The sequence below is a fragment of the Mus caroli genome, chromosome 17 (assembly GCF_900094665.2).
Source record: "Mus caroli chromosome 17, CAROLI_EIJ_v1.1, whole genome shotgun sequence".
NCBI classification, from domain to species: Eukaryota; Metazoa; Chordata; class Mammalia; order Rodentia; family Muridae; genus Mus; species Mus caroli.
The window spans coordinates 69,451,828-69,473,042 of NC_034586.1; the positions used below are offsets into that span (position 1 = coordinate 69,451,828).

Sequence of the window (21,215 nt, forward strand, 5' to 3'; positions counted from 1 at the left end):
GGGAGGGAGGGAGGGAGGAAGGAAGGAAGGAAGGAAGGAAGGAAGGAAGGAAGGAAGGAAGGAAGGAAGGAAGGAAGGAAGGGAGAGAAAATAAAAAAGAAAAGAGGGTAAAAGAATCCAAAAGAGGCTTCCAAAGTGCTATTGGCTGACTATAGCAGAATAGAATGTTAGGGTGCGGGGAAATAGTGATTGCTGTGGTGGCTGTCTACAGTGGTTCTCTGGTCTCAAAGATTTTGTGATGGATTATAAATGTCTTTCCCACACCTTACAGGGACCATTTCCCAACTGCTTTATTCAAATCAGCCCTCAGTAATACCAAACGACTCAGGAGCTGGCTCGATGAGATTGCATCTTGATTTGAGCAGCTGTGTGTTAACATGGCTCGAAAGGAAGGGTGCTGGTAAGTCAGACCGGAATGTGCCATCCTGCAAATGACAGTGCTACCTGCATCCAAATGCGACTGCTGCATCCAAGAGGGATCATCCTCACCTTGTTCAGTTCAAGAGGACAGGAAGAACCCCAGGAGACAAACTGGAGAGAGCTGAACTGTAACTTAGAAGGATTTTCTAACAATTTCACAAAAACTCTTAACCCAGAATATGTTGGACAGTGAAAATTTCTGAATCATTATGAGTGGCTTTAGGGCAGAGACTGGAACACTGTTGTCTATCAGAGGGCTACAGGGAACACTTCTTTGCTGCTGGGAGGGAGGGCTGGAACGTCTCAGTAAGGAGTGCTGGGATATCCAGCTTCCCCTAGGCTAGTGTAGGCAGACTTAGCCTTGAACCCTATGCCAGCACATCCACAATTCCTGTTACATTCCATCCTTGTTGGCTTATGGGCTAGGGACTGGAGATCGAGATTTGTTTACTGTGCTTCCAGTCTGACCCCACTTGGCAAGAGACCAATTTCCTGATAGATTTCTCCCCTGTATTGCCCAGGTTGGGAGAACAGATGCTACGGGTTAGGCCAAAGCCATAAATTTCTGAGAAATAATTCTTAGTGACTGAGAAAGAAAGCCATAAAACACCCCGAGGGCAATGGGCAGAAGACAACAAAGGCAGTGGCTGATGCCAGGCAGCTCAGTGCCAGGAGGAGCCCTCGGATCACTTTTCTGGCCTGTGTACTGTTCCCCAGGCCCATGCTCGCACACCTCCCAGGGCTAGCACAGAGGAGAAGCACTCCATACATAATGATTCCCTCTCTTCCATTTTTTCTGATTGGTTTGCTCAACCAGTCATCACTGTGGGCCTCCTGCATAATTAAGGCCCCAGGTACACTGAGAGATGGAGATATTCAGGACAAAGCCCACCACATGCCATTTCTGGTCCTGCTTGCTACTTCGTCCCTCTCAGGTCTCACTTCCTAGGGAGAAACTCACGTGCCCATGGCGTACTGCCATTGTCAGTTACCTTAAAATAGTCACAGAACCCCAAAAAGTAAGGTTGTTACATCAAAGCTACATTTTCCCATAGATGGGCAGGGAATAACTTAGCATTAGTAGAAGGATAAAATGGCTGTTCCATCTGAGATGTTTTCCCTGTAGCTGCAAATATAGCTGACACTGTGGCTAGTGCAGGCCACCTACAAGCCAGCCTCTCTCCCTCCCTGGATCCCATCCCACTGAAAGGCGAGGGTAAATTATCTCTTGGTTTTTGTGCTGATTAATCCAGCACGACTATCAGAAGGGATTGCTCTCTCATCCCTCTGCTGCACTTTTTCTCTTCTCAGTCTTCTTCAATTCCAGATTCCTAAGTTCAAACCTGCATCTGGTCCCACGAATTTGGCATTCATCTTGGTTCTCTTGGATTTCACATCTCACTTTCTCCCTTAAGAACCTGCTTGGACAGGTTTCCCTGGTGCTTGGTGTCTATATTTACCATGGAGAAATTCTCTTGCTATGACCACCTTCCTACAGTCACTGTTCTGGGACCCTAACCAGGCTGTTCCCTAAGGGGGTGACTCAGATTTCCCAGATGCCCCCCTGCCAGGCTAAGGACACAGAATCCTCAGGCTATACTGAACTTATATAGGTCATGAGATATGAAATAGAAACTTACCAAAGTTCTCCCCACCCCAGATGTCCATGTCGACGTCATATTTACCCAGGTAATCGAACCAGGCTTTGTCGATCACGAAGAGCCCTCCGGCTATGATTGGAGTCCTGTGTGTTTGGAAGGAAGATAAGGTTGAGGAGCATCTGAGGAGGTAAACTCAAAGTCTGTGGTTCTGGGAATCCAGAACTCAAGGCAATTTTCTCCTGATTTCTGGCCCTTTTCAGAAGAGCCAGTATATTTTTAGGCTATCTAAAACAAGGATCTGCTGCAGAGGTCTGTCCTCTGCTTGACAATTCCTTGACCTTGCAGTCAGGAAACATCACTGATCAACACCCCTCCAAGGAGCTCCCCCTGCCCCTCCTCCTCCAGTTCTGCTCAGTGAGGCTCTTGGAGCAGAGCTGTTAGGCCACTGTCCAGGCAGAGAAGGGCCATGAACAGCACACCCGGGTCCTGACCTGGGCTCACTTCTCTGATCTGTGTCTTGACCTTTTGGCTGTATCTTGAATTCCCTCCCCCTATCCAAAAATAAAAGTGTAACTGAAATCCTAATTCCCAGTATCTCAGAATGTGACCTTATTTGGAGACAGGAGATTACTTCTATAAAGAGGTAACCAAGTTAAACTGGTAATTAGGGTAGGCCAATGTGACTGGGGTTCTTATAAAGAGGGAGTTTGGCATGCAAATGCAAATATGCCAAGAGGAGTGTGTGGGAACTGGAGAGGAGTTGGCAATCTGTAAAGAGCAAAGAGGCCTGGGCAGTCATCAGAGGGATCATCCCCATCTGGGGATGCCACATCTGCTTCTAAACCATGGCATCTGTTTCTGCCATTTAAGCAGTTTGGGTATTGGTTGCTATAGCTACAGCAAACTAATACACCTTCTTGTGTGTGTGTGTCTCTGTGTGTGTATGTCTCTGTGTGTGTGTGTGGTGCCTCCTTTAACCTACTGTGCCTCTTGTTTGTTCAAAGAGATGCCAGAGAAGCTGCTGAGAAAGAGAAAATGTTCAAGAGGCAGGTAGACAGGAAGAGCAGAGCTGACCAGGTAATTCTCTAAGAACGACGACAGGTGTCAGGAAAATTAATGGCTATGAACACCCAGGGTCATGTTTCCTGCTTTAGTGTGCCCAGAGAGCAAAGGGAGTTTTGTCTCCACAGCCAACCTAGAGGGCAGGTCAGAAGGTTGAGTTTGCCTTTGCTAGGACTACTTGCTGCTCCTGGAAGACTGCTCTAATCCTGGAAACACCACCTCCCTGATAAGCCACATACATAAGGACCAGTCCCAAGACATTTTCTTTGTATAGATGGGAGAACCCAGGTAGTAACGTCTTTGCCCGTGCTTTGATCCTCTCTTCTGAAGTACCTGCACAGGCTACCTTCTTTCCACACCCAAAACCTGTTCCATGGACTGACATAGAAGAGCCCAGTGCTCAGCCTGGTGGCAGGCAGCTCCTTTCCCTTCAGAGATAACGGACAGTGTCCTAAGTGTTATCCGGTTCTACTCTCCCTCCTGGATTCACTCCAGATCCTGCAGGTTGGAAACTGGAAGAAGAGCTAGTGGACACATGAGACACAAGTCTCACTTCATAGCTGAGCGCTGAGTCTCCTCCCACTTGTCTAGTCTACCATCATTGGGCTCTCTGATACCCCTCTAATCTTCAGTTCAACATAAGTCAATTCAATGAATAATCAAACAGCTATAATGAGGGAGGGCTCAGAGACACAGGCGTTCTTGAATAATCTTGAGCATTCCTAAGTGACTGGATGGAGAAATTCCAGTCTACTGGCCTTGTCTGTGGTTATTTAACCAATCCAGATTCCCTCTGCTGTTCTCTGAGGCAGAACTGCTTGAGTCTGGAGGTTCCCAAGAGGCCTCAGATGAGCTTGCTAACCAGTCTCAAGTATAACATCAAGTATAATATCATATCTCAATGCTGAGACCGCAGGCTCCTCTGCAGGATAGAAACTATGTTTTATTCTAAGCCAAAACCTCTCCAATGGCTATGAATTCCAGGAAGAAAGCTTGCTGTCCCAGGTGATCATGGAACTGAAAAAAAGAAAGCGTGGCAGAGCCATTTACCACATGGCCAGCTGGCTCACTTCAAGCCACCATTTTAAATAGGACAAGCATGGATGTGTTAATACACTGTGCTGGTCATGCCCTCATACCAGTTTACAGTTACAGAGTGTATAGCCTCCACAAACCCACCCTCTCTGAGCTGGATCCTGGCAACCAAGACCTTGGACCCATGGGCCCTAGGGTAAATTTCTTCCCTTACCAGAGACCCAAATGTGATGCTCTTGGACTCTTTTACATGTTAGCCACAAGGAGTCTTAAAAGCCACCATGTCATGTGTGAAGGTGAAGTGTTGGTTATCTCTCCTTGCCACAGGTCTCCAAAGGACCCAATTCCTTACCCAGAAGTTTGTGTGCAGATAGAAACCTTCTAGAAACAGAGCAGAGATTCTCTGGCCCAGGCTTTTGTTCCTGCTTTTCCACTCTTCTGAACAAACACCCAGCATGGACCTTTCTGAACCATGGTGCAGTAGGATCAAGTGGAGCTGAACCTGCCCACCCCTCCTGCAATGGCCTTTTTACTCACCGGATGGGCTCAGTGGGGTCTAGGCGCAAAGCTTTCTGCTCCAGGGAGAGCTGCTCCCACTGGAAGTGCAGGCTCCAGTCAAAGCCTAAAGCACAGCATTGAGCCATTAGATCCAGCTTCTCAGAATACCCAGAGCTCCCTTATCCCACACCTTCTCCAGTTCCTGCGGAAACTGGTCCCAGGGACAGTAAGTCCCCCTCTGGTCTGACCACAGCAGGGTCACCAAAGTTACTTCTGAATTCCCTTCTCCCACTCTAGCCTATGGAGTTTCTCTGAAGCTCTCTGCTAGGTAGAGTTAAGGAATCAAGGGCAAAGGATAAAAGGTACAGGCACAAAGGTGAGAACAATGGGCAGTTATGGGACAAAAGTTATAAGTCTATGTCTTAGGAAGGAATAACTGAGGGTTTGGGTACAAACCACCTCAAAGTTAGTATTGGGTGGAAGTGAACTGTGCTCTAGGCAGAGAGCAGGGGAGGAGCATCTCTGGTAGAGGGTGGTGAAATGCCAAGATGCCAGACCAACATAACCCAGGACTTCTTACTTCCCCTACATCCTCATGTCTAGAGGCAAGTCCCAGGTTAAAGCTAGAGTTCTGGAGGCTGGGTGTCTGGCTTATATCTACATCATTTCCCTCACCCTCCCAAGAGAAAAGGCCAAGCTGAACTGAATTTTATTACAAGATGAAGACCTGGACATGCCAGACAACCAGGAGGTCTTCCTTCATGTTTCCCACTTTGAGATGAGATGATGGAAGAAGAGGAGGAAAAGGAATGAGGGTAAGATCAGGAAGAGAAAGACTGAGAAAGCAAAAAAGGAGAAACAAGAGAAGGGGGGAAGGGGAAGAAGAGGTGGTGATGGAGGTAGGGGAGGAAGGAAAAATATTAGCTCACTCACCCCCTCTGAGCTCTGAGGCAGACTCAATATAGTTGAAGGTATCCAAGTTAATGATATCAATCACAGGACACACAACCCTTGTGTAGTCCTGCAAAACAAAAACCTGCATTCAGTTTTCAGGGAGGACCTGCTGACTGGGAGTCAGGGAACTTGGGAAGCTGGGGGTGTGATCAACTAGTGACCCTACTCTGTAGTCATATGAGGCAAGTCCAGCCATCTCCAAAGGGAACCTGGGCTCCCAAATTCTTTCACCTGAGGCCTGTGGTTCTTAGCCAAGCTAATGAATAGCAGTTCCCTACAGTAAGGTACATAGCTATATTTCCAGCTCTGAATTCCAGCCTTCGGATCAGCTCAGTACGCCACAGGCTACTCCCATGTACACATTCATTCAGTTCTTCAACACTCCTTCCTTCATGTTTTGGTTTCTATTAATGGCTATCCCATATCCTCTTCCCCTAGCACTCAAGATTTACCCTGTCCATCAACCAGACCAGGTCCTGGTTCTGACTCTAAAGCAGTGTCTCTTGCCCTTCCTAATGCTGCAACCTTTTAATACAGTTCTTCATGTTGTGGTGACCCTGGCCATAAAATTATTTTCATTGCTACTTCATAACTGTAATGTTGCTACTCCTATGAATTATAATGTAACTAGCTGATATGCAGGATATCTGATATGCAATCCGCCCCCCACCAAAGGAGCTGAGACCCACAGTTCCAGAACCACTACTTTAATTCTCCTGAGTCCACACTGACTCTTGCATAGAGAACTGCAATGGACCTCTAAGCCCTCCTCATCTCTGTTTCCTTTCCTTCTGTGTATGGCTGCCTATGCTCTTTTTGCTCTGCCAATCTGACCATGCTACTCAATTGCACAGTACTTTAATCACCACTAACATAAGGTACTTTCTAAACACTGACTCTGAGGCCATCCAAGCCTGCTTCCACGTATGAGTGCGAACGTGAGGCAATTTTTGAGCAGAACAGGCATCACCAGAGGCTGGGAAGGGTAGTGGGGCAGGATCACATAGAGATAATTGATAGCATGCACCAAAATTCAGTGAAGGGAGGCATAAGTCATACAGTTCTCCAGCACAGCAGAGAAGATAGAGATTTTAATAATTTATTATATATTTCAAAATGTTAAAGAAAAGATTTTGAATATTCTCAACACAAAGAAATGATCAGTGTTTAAGGTGACAGAAATGCTAATTAGCCTAATTTGATCACTACCTCTTGTATACAGATATGGAAATGTTGTCCAGTACCCCATACCTTAGTACCCCGTGAATACGTAGAACTATTGTGTCAGTTTTAAAAAGAAGTCATGCATTTTGCTTTGCAATTTCATCACTTAGCCCTTCCTCAGTCTGTAGCTATGGAAGTCATCAGGTGAGAGGGTCAGAGAGATGGCTCAGTGATTAATAGTGCTCCCTGCTCTACCCAGAGGACTTGGGTTCCATTCCCAGTATCCACATCAGCAGACTTATAAACACCTATAACCCTGGCTCCAGAGGATCTGATGCCTCTGGCCTTCATGGGCAATGGGTACCTGCACACATGTGTATGTACACATACATTCAGATGCACACATACCCATAACTAAAGATAAATTAATATCTAAAGAATCATATTTTCAAAATAACCAAGCCTACATCCTCAGTTCGTGGGGGATATAAAACCAATTATTTGTCCATTATAGGGGAGTATACAACCGGGCTTTCAGCCCAACCGTGGTATAAATGATCTGGGAACATGATGACTCTTGGATCTCACATTTAGTGTCAAGTGGCCTATAGAGGCTAGCTCATCTCAAGGAAGCTATCCTATATACCCACCATCCTTGGGCTATCTCAGGCTTCAGGAACTTCTGCTTCTCCTTGAAGCCTTTTAGTTTCCAGGTTCAATTTTTCCCCTGCAAATGAGGCTGTCTTCCTATTTTAAACTCAAGAATCACTGAGCACTTGATTCTAAGTTCACAGACTTAATTTGGCCCCGAGCCTCCCACATCCAACTCACGCTGACAGTAACAAGGTGCTGCACAAAACCAATCGGCCCAGGTGGCAAGGGGTGCTTGGTGCCAAGGTACCACTTCTGCTGCAGGGACGTTCTGAAATTGTCAGCTGTCAGCACTGCACCTGCCTGGGTGCCATGCTCTCTTTGGGGGCTACCCTCCAGCCACTGATGTGTGTCTGAGTGTCATACTCATATCATTTTATTTTTATAATAAAACCAAAGGTTCAGAGACATATTCTGCAAGTCTGACAAAGCCTTCATTCTCTCTTTCCCTCCTGTGTTCAGGGACTTCTGCAGCTGCACAGATTCCTTCAGTGACCCATGCACAGTAAAGGATTTTAAACACCTTCAGAGGCATGTCTAGTCCATGCCCAGCTGCTAGAGATAACCTTTAAGCCCTTGAAACATCCTGTCTAGCAGACAGTCATCATTTACCTGGGAGTCTTGGGTCACACTAGATACTCTGAGCTATCAGTGTGGTGTATGGAAGGGGTTTGTCCCAGGAAGTACCAACTTGGTCTCTGTAGCCACATGGTGACCATGAAGGTTCAGGCTCATATAGGCGACTGAAGGCCAGTTAGAGCGCTGGATACCAATGTGTAGGTGAGCTTCTCTGGTTGTCACATTGCCCGCGCCACCCCCACCCCCCAACCATGGGCTGTCTGTCATACAGTTCTTCCAGAAGAAGCAAACACTGTCTCTGCAACCCTTCTGGGAGAGGAGAGCTAAATAATCATGATGGAACTTTCCACAGGGCCCTTCTTCCTGCTGCTGGTAACCTGCTTCCTTTTACTGTAATCAATGACAAACACAAAGTAGGTAAGCTTTGCTGACTTGTAAATCCTTGCATTGAGCCCAAGAATGGTCTTGAGAACTCTTAGTCTATAATTCTGTTTTGTTTTAGTGGAAATGAAACTCTCTTCCTTATTTAAAAATCAAAATGAAAAAACCAAGTCTAGAGCCTTTAGCCTCAGCCTCTGCAGGGGTCCTTCTCCACAGCTGGGACAGACTCCCCTGTCAGGAAATGAACACTCTCCTACATGCTGTGAATGGGCGATCAGAAACTTCTAGAAGCACTCTGTCATGCTGTCACCAGCACTCCTGAGTCTTCCCCTGGTATAGGAGTTGTCGTGAGATAAAGATGAGTAAGGAGACGCCACAGTTGAGGAAAGATGAATGGATTGTAGAGTGATTAGATTCAGGGTCTAGAAATAGTCTAGGGGGTCTTTCGCCTGGCCTGGGGGAGGTGTAATGTATTAGTTAAGTTTTCCTCCTATGACCAAATACTTGACAAGAAGCAACTGAAAGGAAGGATCTCTTTGGGCTCTGTGCAGCAGGGAAGGCACGGCACAGAACCAGGAGCTCTTGTAGAAGCTGGAGTGTGAGGCTGCTTGCTTATATCTCCTTAGATCAGACAGTAAAGAGAGATTAATAAGAAGAGGGGAAGGCTACAGCCCTTAAGACTCACCCTCAGAAACCCACTTCCTCCTGCTAGAGGTCTCCTCCCACTAGCTCCATAACCTTCTACATCAGTGCCACCAGCTAGGGACCAAATATTCAAATACATAAGTTGGCAGAGGGTGGAGGATCATTTTACATCCAAATCATTCATTTTCAAGAAGCTGGGAGTGGGGGTTCATTACCGAGGTGCTACCAGGGGTGGGGTGGGGATGCATTTGTTGACAAAATATCTGGATTTCTATTTGGGTTCGGTCATGTAGAAATGTGGATGATTTTAATAGATTGGCACATTCTGTGGGATTTTGTTTGTAAATCTGTGAAGCGAAGGCAAGTTGCTATTATTTGTAAAATGATCCTGCCTTTTTAATAGAGCTCGAGTAAGGAAGCAAGAGAGGAAAACATATGCAAAGGTGTTGATGGATACATAAACTATTATTTATATGCATTTGCTGAACGTTGAAAGGATTGAGAATTCTTGAAATCTCCTTCCCATCAAGGAAATACATAGGGTAGGAGACAGAAGAAAGAAGCTTACGTTAAAATGCGCTCACCCCCCCCCCCCAGAAACCAACTTGGTGAGTGTTTCTAGAATCAAGTAATTAGGGGGAAGAGGAGGGAAATTAGGGAGTTGCTACAGCTGAGGATGGCAGAGGGGAGCCCAAGCCTAGCTTCTTTCTTATTTTGCTCTATTTTTGAAAATCTCAATCTCCAATTACAGCTTAAAGTTTTTCCATTTTCCACCCACAAGACCAAATCACGTTCTATGTGGAGACAAGGCTATACAAAGAAACCCAGAAACACAGCTGGAATGCTTACCCATTCCCTATCGGTGGGGCTGTCCCAGGGCCTGCCCTGTCCTATAGCATCAAGAGGCAGGGCTTTCAAGGGAATCTTAGCAGCCTGCAGAGGGCCCTCTAGGCTGATCCTGCCGCCTGTCTCACTAATCTCACTGTGAAAGGTTGAGCTCAGAAGGTGTTAGGGACCAAGGAGCTCAGCTCCATCATGGGGCCAAATGACTCCCAGAGGAGTGTTTGGCTGCAGGAAGTCAACTGCCCTTTGAGAAAGCAAAGACGCCTGCTAGCCTGTAGGCAAGGCTGGTTGCAGACAGAGAAATGAGTATCTCTCAGGGAATTCTTCCATATGGACTTGGAGCCATTGGGGTAGAAAGGGCTTCAGACTCATGAAGGCTGAACTTTCTTAAATCTCCCCAAGACTGGTTATCTACTAAAGATGCCCATGAGATTGGGCGCACCTCTGTTTTTATCATGTGTGGAAGAGAAGCTCATGAGGTGCCGCCTCTCACTGTTAGTCTGCAGGCAGCTAATGAGTGCTGGGGTGGGGGCGGTGGGGGGCTGAAATTCATTTTCCCCAGCAGTGTAGCCACTGGTAAGTTCCTACGTTTCAGTAACTAATCCCCCACTCATACTCATACAAGCAACCTTAGTTAAATACAGCAAGCAAAAAAGGCACACACACACACACACACACACCAGGTGTGTGGGTGCAGCCTGTAATTCTGGCACTCAGGAGGCAGATCTCAGGGCCTGCCTGATCTACATAGGGAGTTCCAGAGTAGCAAGAGGTACACAATGAGATTCTAGAGAGAGAGAGAGACAGAGACAGAGAGACAGAGACAGAGAGACAGAGACAGAGAGAGAGACAGAGAGAGAGGCAGAGAGAGAGAGAGAGTATGGGGGGGGAGAGAATATGAGAGAGAAATATGAGATTAGAATATGAGAGAGAAATATGAGAAAGAATATGTGAGAGAGAGAATATGAGAGAGAGTGGGAGAGAGAGAATGAATATGGGGGAGAGAGAATATGGGGGAGAGAGAGAATATGAGAGAGAAATATGAGATAGAATATGGGAGAGAGAGAATATGATAGAGAAATATGAGAAAGAATATGGGAGAGAGAGAATATGAGAGAGAGGATGAGAGAAAGTGGGAGAGAGAGAGAGAGAGAGAGAGAGAGAGAGAGAGAGAGAGAGAGAGAGAGAGAGAACAAGAGGAGAGGATTGAAAGAAAGATTTTAGTAGGGAGAGGTAGGGATGAAAGAGAGTCACGAGAGATGCCCCAAAATTTGGTGTATAAATGTATGAAATTGTCAAAGATCAACAAAACTAGAAAAGAATTCTTTAAGTACAATCATCTTGGGGACCCCTCTACAAGAAACATCTAATTCCAGCCATCTGGGTCCTTAGGATATATCCCATAAGCACTAAAACAGACACACAAATAAAAACTTACACATGAGTGGCTATAGCAGCATTACTGTTGGTATCCACATGTGGATGAGGACATACTCTAGAATAATTATTTGGCCATGAGAGGAATATTGGCATGCTACAGTGTGTGTGTAGCTCAAATATATGTTGGGTAAGATAAGTCAGGCTCAAAAGGCCGTCTCCTATGATTCTAATTTTATGAAATGCACAGAGCAGGCAGGTCCCCAGGTCCCTAGGGGACAAAGCAGACGAGTGGCTACAGAGGCAAGGAGGAGGAAGTAAGAAGTGGCAGTTAACAGATGTGGAGTTTTCCTCTGAAGTGCGGCGAACGCTTTATAATTAGACCATAGTGAGAGTTGTACAATCTTCAAACTGCAGTTTGAGACGGTTAAGATGGTCAGTTTGGTTACATGTCTCTCACCTGTATGTGCATGCACACACACAATGCATCTGCTATTCTGGCTAGGGTTAAATTAGAGAGTAAATGAAAGTGCTTATGGGTAAGGGGGGGGGCAGAGCAGAATACAAGGCTGGGTAAATACAGGGTGATTACAACTACACTAAAAGATGCTTCTCTGAAGAGAAAATGATCCTAAGTGGGAAGAAATGAGGCTGCGGATGTCTTTGCGTGACAGAAGTCTGCTTGATTAGTTTTCATTTTAGTGTTCCATATTTCCCCGAATGTCTGCAGTAACTGTGGGACACTTTTGTGATGGAAAACAAGGGGTCCAGGCCTCTTCTTCCCCATCTTCACTTCCTGGGCCACAGAGTTTCCACAGTACCACACCCTGGGCTTTAAGTCTACTTCTCTTTGGTATGACCTTGGCTGACATGGGGGAACATAGCCTCTCATTTCAACTTCTTCACCAAAGTTAGTGTCCGTGCCCTCTGCTCTTCACCTTCCTTGTAGTTTTTCAGCCTTGGCCTTCAGACCCTGTTTGCATACTTTAGTTTCTTCTTGACTCTGCATACCGGCTAGCAGGAGGTTGATTTTACTAGTCCTTGGCTCCTGAGTAACTCACAGGCACCAAGACCTTCCTAGGGATGTAAAGGTTCCCCCTGGAGGGGGCCGTTCAGCATCTGAGCGTTCTGCGAAGCTTCCCTGTGTTTCCTTCTCGTGAAGAACTTTCCTAATGTCAGAGTTTCATAGCCCAGTAGCTCTCAACTTTCAAGGCTGTGACACTTTAGAACAGTTCCTAACGCTGTGCAGTGACTCCCAAGCATAAACTTATTTTTGTTACCACTTCATAATTGTAATTTTGCTACAGTTATGAATCATAGAATAATTATCTGTGTTTTCTGCCAGTCTTAGGTGGCCCCTGTGAAGAGTCATTCAAATGCCACTCAAGAGGGTCTTGGCTCACAGGTTGAGAACCTCTGTCAAAGCACTTCTACTCATGGTCACCTAGTATGTGTTAGTTCTTTCTCAACCAGCACAGCACGAGTATGCTGGAACCATGTCAGACCTACTAAGTATCAGTGAATATCTTTCATATAGCCTGTTTGAGACTCTTTCCCAAATAGGCATCAATCGATACCAGCTAATTAGCTAAGGGGTAAGCGGTGCATCTACTTCTCTACTAATTCCAACACGCCACCACCTCAATATGCCGGGCTTCTAAGAACAGCTTTCAAGCAACGAGAGCCCATCTACACCAGGTAAGGTGGTGATAGGGAGGGGACTAGTTCCCAACTGCACTTGGCAACTGTGGAGTGAACACTAAGAGCTAAACTGGGAAGAGGAAATGGAGGACAACGTAGGCAAAGGTTCCTTGGAGCCCTTCTGGATGAGTATTCAGGTGGGAAGACTTTGACAGCATCTTGAGGAGGAGGAGGATTTGTGGGAAGGAGAATAAGATGACCAGGGACAAGAAGGATTGGGTCAAAGGTGGGGCTCTGGCTGGGACTGGGACTGGGGCTGGGGCTGGGGCTGGGGCTGGGGCTGAGGATGGGCAATGGGTCAGTCAGTAAAGTACCTAGTAAAGTATGTGCTGTACAAGCCCAATGATGTGAATTTGGATCCCCAGGATCCGTATAAAAGGCTAAGCAAGGCAGCACTTGCCTGGAACTCTAGTACCAGTGTGGTGTATGCATGTGGTAAGAGTAATAGCAACAGGAATATTCCTGAAGCTTGTCACATTCCCCAGTCAACCTGGTCAAACCAATGAGCTTCAGGTTCAGTAAGAGATCGTGTCTGAATGTAGGAAGCAAAAGAGGAAACACATTCCATATTGGTCCTTGGCTACCGTGTGCACTGGGGTGTGTACACACCATGTACACATACAACGCCCCCTCCCCACTACACACACACACACACACACACACACAGATAGGACACTGGCAATGAGATGGCAGGATTGAGAACAGCCCATCAGTGTCAGCACAGAAGCCGGGGGAGCCTGGAGATGCTGGGATGAGAATACAGAGGGTAGGAAGGTTTCTGGAAGGGTCTTCGATGCCAAGGAAACCCTCAGTCAAATGGGTTGCTTGTGTAAACATTTCCCTGCTCAGATCCTTCTGCCTGATTTATATGGAGAAAAAAAAATGTTTGTTCTGAACAATGCTAAGGGACTAACACCCAGTAGGGACTATTCATCAAGAATAGTCCCTAGTGGGTGTTGACAACTAGCCCCATGTGTGAGAACTTGGTCAACCTGCTGAGGGTCCTCCATCCAATGGACAAGTGGCAAGGCCTCCCTAGTTCTCTTTTGAGCAGTTTGCCCACTGGGCTCTTCTCCCCTTTCAGCAGTGTTCTTATGCAGGCAGGAGGTGAGTGGTAACGAAGAAGAGCAGGAAACCAGCCTACCCCAGGCCATGGGTTGCTTGGCTGCTGCCTGAGATGCCATCCCTAAAGGATATTAAATCATGTCACCTAACAGTCGGGACACTCTTTTCTCATCTGTGAAATAGGTATGTTACCAATGTCTGACTCCACTTCCCACACTGTGCAAGGCAGTGGTTTAGGAGGTTCATGTAACACCAGCGTCCATCACTGACAATGTGCTCTATAGTGAGCCAGAAGAACGGGCGGGCTTCTCCGAGAGGACAAAGTAATGAGGAGAAGAATAAACACATGCTTTGCTTTGTAGATTGGTGGCTGAAGCACAGAGAAAGCAGCATACAGAATCTCAGAGTAATTCAAGGGTGAGCTGAAAGGATCTTCCATTCTCAGCACCTGGCCTCCTGGCTTGGCCCACAGGTGTTTTGTGGTATGCATGTGGTAGGAGCCATGGATGAGACAGACTCCTTCCATGGGTGGATGGGAAGACAGAGGCCCCTGGAACTGGCTCTCTCTCCTGCTGTCTCCCTACAGTCAGCATTCGGGAGACTAACCCTCCCCAGAACTCAGATACAGTTCCGGGGAATGTTGTTCTCTTGCCCAGGACACCGAATGCTACCTGTTACCTCAGCTTGACTCACCTCTTTTACCCTGTGTAACAGGGGCTGCAGCCAATCCCTGTTCACCTCACAGTGGCTGTCCAGGAAGGTCAGAGTGGTGCCTTGGGCAATGTCAGCACCTCGCATCCGGGACCTGACCAGACCTGGATAGTGAATGAATGTCCAGATGGGTGTCACTGTTGTTCCAGTGTCCAGCAAGATCACATAAGAGTCATTCAGACACATAACACTACCCCCATGCCCCACACACCACTTGTGCCAGCTCTGCCCCATGGCTCAGCCTACCTTGCCGCTCATTGTTGCGCAAGCACTTCACCTTGGGCAATTTGATGAGTTGCTTGCAGTCCTCGGCTGCAAAGACAAAGGCCATGCTTAGAGAGCACCTGGGATGTGACCATGTACGAGCAAATAGGAAGGGTCAGGAAGGTAGACCTACTTGTCTTCCCCACCCTGACTGCAGAGCCTGGTCCTCAGTTCAAGGTGTTTCTCAGTCATGGACAGGGAATGACAGTCACTGAGTAAAGTGACCTCAGCTGGGCCCATTTGGAACAGGTCAGCACACAGCTGGACCTGCATGCTTTCATGGAAATGGTCCAGATGTGGATCCTTGGTCAGGTCATACCAGGGCCATCTCCGTTGCTACACACCATTGGGTTATTAATTCGGAGTCTCTTCACCACAGTAAGTCTAGTTTTAAATGCCTGGAAGCCAGCAATGGAAGAAAACAACTTTGGACTTTGCTTTTAGAACATGAGGGCCACCAGAGTTTTCCAACACAACAGAGCTGATAATGGGTGGGTGGTCTCCAGCCTGACGAACAAGAGCCCCAAGGCCTTTTGAGGAAGGGTCCCACTGCCTCCTTTAGAAATGGTTGACTGAATAGAACTACAAACAGGACAGTGGCTGTTAGAGGTTGGAACTGGCACCATGGATACTTGAATCTGATCTTTCTAAAATCATTGCGACTTTCAGACTTAAATAGATGTCTAGGGATCCCATCATGTTTTACTTGGGAAACTGGATCAAGGAGAAAAACTGGGTGGGCCCTGGGTTCTTTTATGATATAACTAAGGAGATGTGACTCAGGAGCTGATGATCTCCAGAAGGTGGAATGGCCCAAAGGCTCACACTGTCATAGGTGTGTGTTGGGATGTCCCATGAGATTCTCAGTGTCAAGGTCCCTCAGAGAGAGGAACATGGCAGCCTCAGTTCCTGTGGGCATATTAATGCAGCATCAACATCAGGAGTTTGATGGGACTTTGGGTTCTAATGATGGTCCTTTGAGTTTGTGGTTCCTCTTCCTTTGTCTAGGAATGTAAGCTAGAAGCTAATGACACAGATACCATATGCACTCATCCACACATGGACACTCACTCCCCAACCATCCCGGGTGGGAATCTAACAAATTTAGGAAACTAGGTCCTCAAAACCTTACAGCAGAGAGCAGCCAAAGTTTTCTCAAATATAAAGTTGCTCACTTTTTGAAGCTTAGTCATAAACACACAAGTCTGCTACCCAAATTGGCTTCCCTTCACCTCTAGAGTCTCAGTGACCCCCGACCCCCGCCCCACTATCACTCATATGCAGTGGCTAGGACCAGACATTTCTGACTCCGTTGTCAATAATCAATGGTACTTACGGTCATTGCTAAAGTCATCCACTAATATGATTTCCTGGATCAGATGCATAGGGGTGCGGTTTAACACACTGTGGGAAGAAGAGAAATTATGACTTCTACTAGATGCAAAATTCATGTACCAACTCCATTTTTAAATATCATCACATAGGAGGAATGAAGATGTAGGGGCAGCAGAAGATGCCCAGTCATCCTGTTCTTACTCATCCAGGGCACTGGGGATATAGTTCTGCCTTCTTCATTACAGGTGCTATGCTGCCCGGTGACCCACTCAGACAGAAAACCAGGTGGTACCAACGACACCCCTCCTTCTCCCCAAACTCCAGTCTAATATTTCTATTTGAATCTTACACTTAAACCGCTATCACCTTGTCTGTGTCTGTTCTGGTCCATCCTCTTTTACGGGTGAGTGAACAAGGCCTTACTGTACAGCCCAGTCTGGCTTTAAACATCTGATCCTCCTACCTTGCCCTCCCAACTACATGATTATAAGCACATCCCACTATCCTTCACTTCAGTTTGCCTACTTTTATTTGGTTTATCACTGTACCCTCTACCTGCCCTAGTTCTTCTCAGTCCTAGGCAGTTTTTCTGGTGGCCTTCAAGTGACCTTTAAAACGCATACATCCAATAGTGTGGATTTCCATGTGCCCACAAATAAATAGATGAAATCCCATTGTGCCTCCTCACTATCTACACTGCAAACCCTCAGCATGATCCACACCACAGCCTCGGATCCCTGAGCTTACGTATGCTGCCCGCAGCTATTCACACCTAGCACTGTTACCTGAATTTCTTCTACCTGTTCACTATTAAGAACCTCTTCTTCAAGGCCTTGAAATGGCCCTAAGCTGCCCACAAGGGCCAGTTCAAATGTCATTTCCTCTCTAACAGCTTTCCAATCTACTTAGGGAGAATTAATTGTTTCCTCCCTTGGGATTCTTTCACAGGTTTTTAGCTGGAGCTTCTTACAGCACTTTTCCCTTCCTGACACTGGCAGCTTTTACACCTTAAGTTTTACACCTTATCAGGCAGCCTCCTGCCTGCCCCTGTAATCCTGGTGTCAAGGTTGAAGCCCTGGTGAGAGAGGAAAACACTCTAAAGAGAGACACTTGTCTCTCCCTCCAGCTATCACAGTCACTGAATTAGTGTTTAACAGACACAGAGAATCCAAGCTTCAGGTTGACCTCCAAATTAAGAATACAAATGGCGTCTGCCCTGTACCTATTAAATTTCTGCCCTGTACCTATTAAATGAGTGGAACTAGGGACAAAACTCTGTCAAGCCAGAACAAGTATTCAGTCTCACAAATGCCAATCCATAAAATCCCTGAGATTTCTTTTCTCTTTCAGATACTGGAGATCTCTGTATGTATACATGTGTACATGTTTGTGTGCATGTGCATGTGTGTGTGTGTGTGTGTGTGTGTGTGTGCACTTGTGCATGTGTTTGTATGCATATGAAAGTGGAGGTCAGGATTCAATGTTGGGTGTTGTGGTGGCTTGAATGAAGATAGCCCCCATAAGCTCATAGGAAGTGGGACTTTAGGAGGTATGGCCTTGCTGGAGTCAGTCTGTCCTTGTTGGAAGGAAGTGTGTCACTGGGGGTGGGCTTTGAGGTTTCAAACACTCAAGCCAGGCCTAGTGTTACTCTTTCTTCCTTCTGCCTGTCAATCCAGATGCAGAACTCTCAACTACCATTCCAGCACCACGACTACCTGCGTGCTGCCATGCTTTTTTGCCATGAAGACAATGGACTATAACCTCTTAACTCTAAGGCAGCCCCAGTGAGATGTTGTACTTTTTAAGAGCTGCCATGCTCATGGTGTGTCTTCACAGCAAGAGAAACCCTCACTAAGAAAGATAGCTTCTTGAATTACTCTCACCTTGTTCTTGAAGGCAAGATCCCTCACTAGGTAGACATGGAGTTCAGCAGTTTGCCATGACTACTGACCAGCAAGCCCCAAGGGTCCTCTCGTCTCCGCTTCCCAACGCTATCACTATGGAAGTACACACAGCCATCCCATCCCCAGCTTTTTTTCATGGGTGCTGGAGATCTGAACTGAGGACTTTATGCTAATGTGACAAGCAAGCACTTCTCCGGATGAGTTATTTCCCCAGCCCTCGGGGGAATGTTCCCCTGAGGGGGATATTATAGTCCCCTGAGGGGAATAATACAAAACTATTATTTAATATTTCCCTCAAAATTGCTAAACAGATTTAGTTCCCTGTCTGCCAAGTTGAGAATGTTTTGTTAATTCTAAATCTACATTTTCTTTACTTATAATAAGAATGGTAAAATAATTTCCCATAGAAAAGTTGTTTTTCACCTTCCCTATTCATTGTATTAGAGATAAAGTTCCAACGGCTGCTAGCCATTTAGCAGTGTTTCTTTAAATAACACTTTTTTACCTATTCTTTGAGAATAAAGAAAGCATGTATAAACCCTGGTTCTCCCCTCCTGACTCCCTCTGACCTCCTCAAATGTCCTCCTCCAAACTCCATGTCCCACCCCCTTTTGTTCTTTATTTATAATCATTCACTGAACCCATTTAGTGATGCTCATATTCACATGGGTGTAACATCATCATCACCAAGGATGGACAGACCAGCAGTGGCCACACCTCTCCCAACAGCTATCAACTTGCCAACTGCACTCCAGTTAACGGTGGGATCTTGTGAGCCCTCTCGGACCATGCTTGACCTTTGACTGGCTTGGTCTCCTTGTGCAGGTGACCATAGCCTTCTGAGCTCACGAGTGCAATGTCCTTGTCATGTCCAGCATTTCTCAGCTTTCTTCCCCACCTTCTGACTCTCACACTCTTTCCATCCCATCTCCTGCCTTGGGAGAGGGGCTTGACATAGACGCTCCACTTAGGGTTGAATGCTTAAGACACTCAGTCTCTTCGTTTTGCCTGGTCGTGTGTCTCTGCATTTGTGACTACCTCTTGACAAAAGGAGCTCCTTTGACCAAAGCTGAGACTTGCAGAGGGCCTGGGTCAGTTCCAGGCCCCACTCTGGGCCCACTCTTGTGGGACTCTCCCCATTAAGGAATCTTTAAAACAGAATGCCTTACCCCATTTTTCTCAGACTGGACTTGACCTAAAAACCATCTCTGTTAATAGTGAACCTGACACAGTGAAGGTAACTTGGGAACCAAATCCCTTTGCCCCACAACAGGATGGGTTAACCCACCTCAATGCTAAATTTACAATATATTATAGCCTTTGTTTCCTGGACTACTATAAATTACCAGATGACCACAGGCGTGGTAAGGAGGGAATTATGCTTCTCCTCACACCTTCACTGATTTCTGTCTCTTAATTTCTTTTGGAATACTGGGAAACTATGGGGGTTGGTTTATGAACTGGAGAGCCTAGTAACACCCCTAGAGATGGTAATATCCCATCCTTTGATTGGGTCTATATGTTGGAAGGATGTCTACTGCACACCTCCTGTGTGCTGGGCACTGAGTACTGAATGAAGAGCACCAGGGAAGTCAGTTCCACCCCCCAGAAGCCTGTCCTTCAGCATTATAAAGCTGTTATGCTTGGGACAAGTGACCTCGCTGTTATTCTACATAGTAGTCGATCTATAGAATGGGAGTAATTTACAGTGAGAGAGTCTTCAAAAGGACCATGGAGATAATTAATGGGGGAACCTATATGACTGCATTTATTGGAACATTTTGTACTAAGTGGTAGTGGATAGTAGGCATTCTTACTATGCCGTGTGTTGTTAATGATTTGCTCAGTAAACTGAGCTCTCAGGCTAGAGATGACAGACTCAAGAGGTACAGGCTTGGTTTCAGTATCCACTGTGGGTCTCAGAACTCTTCTGAGATCTCCAAATGTCATGGTTCAAAAATATTTCCGCTTCACAACAGCCACTGCAATACACTCGGAGTCCAGTGTATAGCAGAAGCGGGTGGGGGTGGGGGGTTTCTGAGCATCTCTCTTCTCAGATCTGCCTGAGCCCTGTTTCCAGTACAGCCCCCCCCCCTTTCTATGCAGGATGCAGACTCTAGGAGAAACGAACTTTGCCTGGAGCTACCTTTATTTATGAAGCCTCAATTCTCACCATGGCAACTAGTGTAAGGTGGAGAGAGGAGCCCCAACACAAAGCCCGGGCAGTTGTCATTGACTATGGGGAGGTAGGGGACACGGTAAGGAAGGAGGCTGCAGCCTCTGCCATTCAGTGGTGGGAAGAGACTGCTCCCTGTGATTGTCCCAAAGAAAACACAGCAAACCTCAACCACCAGCTCTCTAATCAGGGCAGGAGGGGAGAGGGAGGCAGACAGAGGGAAAAAAAACCTGCTTGAAGAATAACCTCTAATGAGGTTTGATTACACTGGAAGCTTCTCCATTCGATTCCCCCCAAATCCCTGCCGGCTCTTTGAAATTCAAGAGTTCTCTTCTGTGAACATCAAAGGGTAAATCGCGTGTAGCTCTGAGCAGGTTGAACTGAGAGATGATTAGCGAATGAAAAATGTCCAGGGTTTAAAACAGAGGGGGTGAAAAAAAAAACCAGAAAGGGAAAGAAACCGTCAGCAGTAAGTGCTAATTAGACCATTTCCTGCTAACACCTGGCTTGCTTGTGCCTCTGTCGTCAGAGCAATTGAAGTGATGGTCCAGGTCTTCCTAAAAGTGCCTCTAGGCTCCGAGGGCCTGAGAAGAGCGTGCACTCTGGGTACCTAAGGTGGCTGGAAAAGAAAGTTAAGTCCAGCCCAGGGGCTGTGGTTCTCCACAGGGCCCCTCCTTTCAGCACCCCCCCCCCCCCACACACACACCCACACACCATCCAAAGCTTGGCTGTTGTGCTCTCTGCCCTAAGTCCTCCCCACGGCTTCTTCAGTGCAGGCTTCTCACCTGCTGCCCCTCAGCATAGCAAATCCTCCTGTTTCCCCAGGGCCCAGCCAGATAGAGGGTTTGT

The 21,215-nt window shown here is 46.6% G+C and overlaps 1 protein-coding gene across 1 annotated transcript in view; it reads right to left on the reverse strand.

Moving 5' to 3' along the window:
• Galnt14 (polypeptide N-acetylgalactosaminyltransferase 14) overlaps positions 1 to 21,215 on the reverse strand; it is a 226,050-nt gene that overhangs the window by 33,677 nt on the left and 171,158 nt on the right. Inside the window, exons 4-9 of the mRNA XM_021186338.1 lie at positions 16,288 to 16,355; positions 14,934 to 14,999; positions 14,670 to 14,791; positions 5,550 to 5,637; positions 4,656 to 4,740; positions 2,061 to 2,164 (exon numbers count right to left, since the gene is read on the reverse strand). Coding sequence (XP_021041997.1) covers positions 2,061 to 2,164; positions 4,656 to 4,740; positions 5,550 to 5,637; positions 14,670 to 14,791; positions 14,934 to 14,999; positions 16,288 to 16,355 — 533 coding nt within the window. The remainder of the gene's footprint in view (positions 1 to 2,060; positions 2,165 to 4,655; positions 4,741 to 5,549; positions 5,638 to 14,669; positions 14,792 to 14,933; positions 15,000 to 16,287; positions 16,356 to 21,215) is intronic.